Source organism: Bison bison, unplaced genomic scaffold (assembly GCF_000754665.1).
Source record: "Bison bison bison isolate TAMUID 2011002044 unplaced genomic scaffold, Bison_UMD1.0 scf7180017847759, whole genome shotgun sequence".
Classification (NCBI taxonomy): Eukaryota; Metazoa; Chordata; class Mammalia; order Artiodactyla; family Bovidae; genus Bison; species Bison bison.
In genome coordinates this window covers 6563-10808 of record NW_011478332.1, presented here as the reverse complement: position 1 = coordinate 10808, position 4246 = coordinate 6563, and the positions used below count along the sequence as shown (strand labels likewise).

The window sequence follows — 4246 nt, the reverse complement described above, 5'->3', positions numbered from 1 at the left end:
TGAGACAAATTTTTGAGACCATTGGAAGATATGGATCTTCAATGGTTGCTGTGAGTCCCCAACGACCATTCCATCCAAGATTTAGAATCACAATCTAGACAAACTGTTTTCAACAGCTTTTCTATACCATTGACATGCCGGAGAGCAATATAACAGTTGTACATTAGAGTAATAATTTTTATGTTGGATTCATAAAAGGAATACAGGAATTTCTAAGTGATCTATGTGTGGTTTGAAAAAATCCTCCATAAATAGCTGATGGTCATTTCAGAACATAAAAATACGTATCTGTACACATTTAGTCATTTAATTAACTACTTGGGGCTTACAATGAGGGTAAAAACAAATGAGGGAGGTAGATGTGTGTGCACACATACCATCCAAGATGCAAGATATAAATTAAAATGGAGTTTTCAATAGACATTTTTATGATTGGTACATATTTCTACAGTTTACTTATATTATCTTGGTTTTGGTTTCCATGGGGAAAAAAAAAGTATTTTTCTTCTGGCTAAAAGAGCTTTTAAAAAATTACTGAAAAAAAGAAAAACTTATTGAAACCTAACTCTTCCTACAATTTTGCTTTCTTTATCATTTCCTTAACATTTATTTATGAGGTTAATGAAGAGTTATCTGTATATTAATTTTCTTAATTGTGCATTTTTTATAGTACAATAGCTTATACTAAGTTGCTAATTAATAAATGCTTCAAGATGTAACTCTAGCTTTGAGTTGTCTGGGGTTGTATGTGGAGATGAAAAAAGTGTACTGGAGAATATTATCTTTTTACTGACTGATTTAACATGCTTTATTAAAGTTTACCAGAAAGTCCTGGAAGTCCAGGGGGTCCTGGGATTCCAAAGCCTGGTTGACCTGTCAGAACATAAACCCAAAACTTTCAAACAGATAATAATAACTGAAATAAGAAGAAATTATTTTTGGATTATTTAGGTTTTTAGCAAATGTTGCAATGTATATCATACGAAACATGGAGAAGAGTTATTTCCAACATGGAACTACAATTTGAACATGAAAAAATTATATAAACTTATATTCTACTTGTGATGAGTATTAAGTATAGTTTTAAATACACATATCATATATATATATATGTTTATATATATTATATACATTGCATGGTGAAAGAAGGTCATCCAGAGTAGTTAAAAAAAAGCTAGATAGCTTCTTGACATGGAAAATTGAGCAATAAAAGATTATGGAGTTTTTCATAAGAGGGAGGCAACTTGATTCAGTAAATGTGAGGTAATATTCTCAGGAAGAAGGTAATTAGGAAGGGAGAAGTGTATAGTAGCTTAGAGGATAAGGAAGAATTTCACTATGGGTACTTAAGGGCAAAAGCTAAAGTAGACAAGGAAGAAATTAGAAAATTAAGGACAATTAAAAAAATATAGTACCTGGTTCACCCTTCTGTCCAGCTGGTCCAGGAATACCATCTTGACCTGGTTTGCCTTTTTCACCTGGAGGCCCTGGTGGCCCAGGACGACCTCCACCACCTAAAGAACAGGGTATAGCAGGTTACACTTTTCTTCTCAATTTCCTTTTTCTCCTATATTCACAATTCTTTTGATTTTAGCCTCAAATAATTCTAGCCAAAAGACACAGAGTGTCTCTGGGACATTTCTTTAAGTAATGATACCTTGTGAAAAAGAAATAAAGGATAATGAGAATAAGGAACTGTTTTATCATCCACTCAGTATTCAAACTCACTTTCTCATTTAACCTACCTTTAGAATATGTAAAAAAGCAAGGTGTGTGTGGGGGGGAGAGGATGGAAGTGGGGTGAATTATAGGCCTCATAGGGGGCCAAAAGGAGTGATTTGCTCAGAACAGTAAACAAGCAAAACTACACTTTGCCATTCTAAAATAATGAGAACTTCTATCTACTATTATAGGATACCTGAAATAACTCTCCTTGGAAAAAGTGAGCCTGAAAAATAAGGTCCCATAATAATAATTTTAAGCAAATCTTATTAAGAATTGTTCATTTTGTATCTAGCAAGTAGTATGGAGTGAATGATCAGCATGTTTGTCTTGAAAACGCGCACAGCTCCCAGAAATGATTTGACTTTCCAAAAATGAATAAGCCTTAATTTTATAGCATGGCAAACCCTTAGTTTTCATTCTTACCTACAGGACCAGGTTCTCCTGGAAGGCCAGGGTTCCCAGGAGGACCACTAATACCTTTTGGTCCAGGAAGGCCTGGGGTTCCTAGAGTAAAGAGCTCAATTTAATGATAAACAAAAACTGCATTGCTTTGAGAGCTACAACTCAAAGTTACAATTTAGAATGTTAGCATAGAAAGAGTAAAGAATAGAAAGAAAACCCCCAAACATACTGGTGTTTGCTTGATGATTTAAGAATAATTTTAAGTTTTATATTGATTTATTCAGAGGCTGGCATTATTATATATTCATAATAAAAATAATTACCATCATATTATACTTGTAGAGTTAACTGGTAGGATTCTATTGTATGGACATACCAAAATTTTAAAAATCCATTCGTGTACTGTTGAACATTTGGGTTGTTGTCAGGTTTTAGTTATTATGAACACTATTCTATTTATGGAAACCTGGTCTACTTAGCTATTATGAGTAATGCTTCTATAAATATCTCTGCACTGGTATTTTTGTAGACACAAGTCTTAATTTATCTCTGGATAAATACTTAGATGGGGTGAAACTGCTGAGTCAGAGAATAGTTATATGCTCTGATTTATAAACAAACAACAATATTTGGGAATTCCAGCTGCTCCAGGTTCTTATATAACATATACTGATCCAATTGTTTTAATAATAGCCATTCTGGGCAGAAATGTAATGCTACTTCATTATGGTTTTAATTTGCATTTCTCATATTGATCACTTTTGCATGTGTTTATTGGACATTCATCTTATCTTCTTTTGTGAAATATCTGCTCCAAGTTTTCCTCATTTAAAAAAAATGGACTGCATGTCTTATTATTGAGTTGCAGAAGTTCTTTATATATCTCAGACATTAGTTATTTATGAGATATATGTTTTGTAAGTATTTTCTCCTAATGTGTAGCTTCCCTATTCATTTTTTAATTGTGTCTTTTGATGATCAGAAGTAAAGAAGAACTCAGTTTCTTTAAAATAAAAAAAAACAGTGTGGGGCAATCGGACATTTGTATGAAAAAAAAATTAACCTTGATCCCTAATCACATGATAAAACTCTTTTTATTCAAGACAGACTATAAACTTAAATATCAAACCTTAAACACTGAAAGCTATAGAAAAAATTAGAATAGTTCCATAAACCTGAGTAGGCAAATATTTCTTAAATAAGATACAAAAAGCACTAACCATGAAAGAATATAAGAAATTAGACTTTAAAATGGAGAAGGAAATGGCAATCCACTCCAGTATTCTTGCCTGGAGAATCCCATGGACAGAGGAGCCCGTCTACAGTCCATGGGGTTGCAAAGAGTCAGACATAACTAACTGACTAAACAACAAGAAGACTTAAAAAAAGGAAATTGGATTTTATTAAAATTAACATCACGTAACAGCATTAAGAGTGAAAGGCAAATTTGCGACAGAATCTATTTGTAATACATGTATCTGACAAAGAACTCATATCCAGAATATATAAAGAACTGCTCTGAATCAATACCAAAAAAAAAGGCAAACAACTCATTAAATAAGAGCAAAAAGATTTAGAGCAGGCTCTTCATAAAAATGCTACCCAAATGGCCAATAAGTATATGAAAAGGTGTTTAATATTATTGTTCATTAGGAAAATGTAAGTTTAAACTTCATTGGGATACTTCTATATACTGACCAAAATTGCTAAAATTAAAAAGACTGACAATATCAAATGAGGTAAGGATACAGACAAATGGACACTTCGCAATACAAAGTACTAACCACTATATGATCATGGCAAGCCACCAGGAACTACCCGTAGACATTCATACATTGCAGGTGGGACTCTAAGGTATAAAACCACTTTGGAAAACTAACACCATCTACTAAACTTAAATGTACACCTACTTTATGATTCAGTAATTCTATCACATAAAGTTTTGTGTGAGAGAAATGAGTATGTAGGTCCCCAAAAAACATGTTAAAGAATATTAATAGCATCTTTTTCTTCATAGTTCCAAACTGGAAACAACCCAGAAGTCCATCAAGAAGAGAATAGGTAATTGATTATGGTTTATTTCTTCAATGGAATATTATGGAGCAATGATTAAAAAACC

The 4246-nt window shown here is 32.6% G+C and overlaps 1 protein-coding gene across 1 annotated transcript in view; it reads right to left on the bottom strand.

Moving 5' to 3' along the window:
* Nucleotides 1-728: 728 nt before the first annotated feature.
* The window catches only part of LOC104991385 (collagen alpha-5(IV) chain-like), a 4539-nt gene continuing 1021 nt past the window's right edge, over nucleotides 729-4246 (bottom strand). The window contains exons 2-4 of the mRNA XM_010843833.1: nucleotides 2149-2229; nucleotides 1416-1514; nucleotides 729-873 (exon numbers count right to left, since the gene is read on the bottom strand). Of these exons, the coding sequence (XP_010842135.1) occupies nucleotides 812-873; nucleotides 1416-1514; nucleotides 2149-2229 (242 nt within the window). The 3' untranslated portion in view covers nucleotides 729-811. The remainder of the gene's footprint in view (nucleotides 874-1415; nucleotides 1515-2148; nucleotides 2230-4246) is intronic.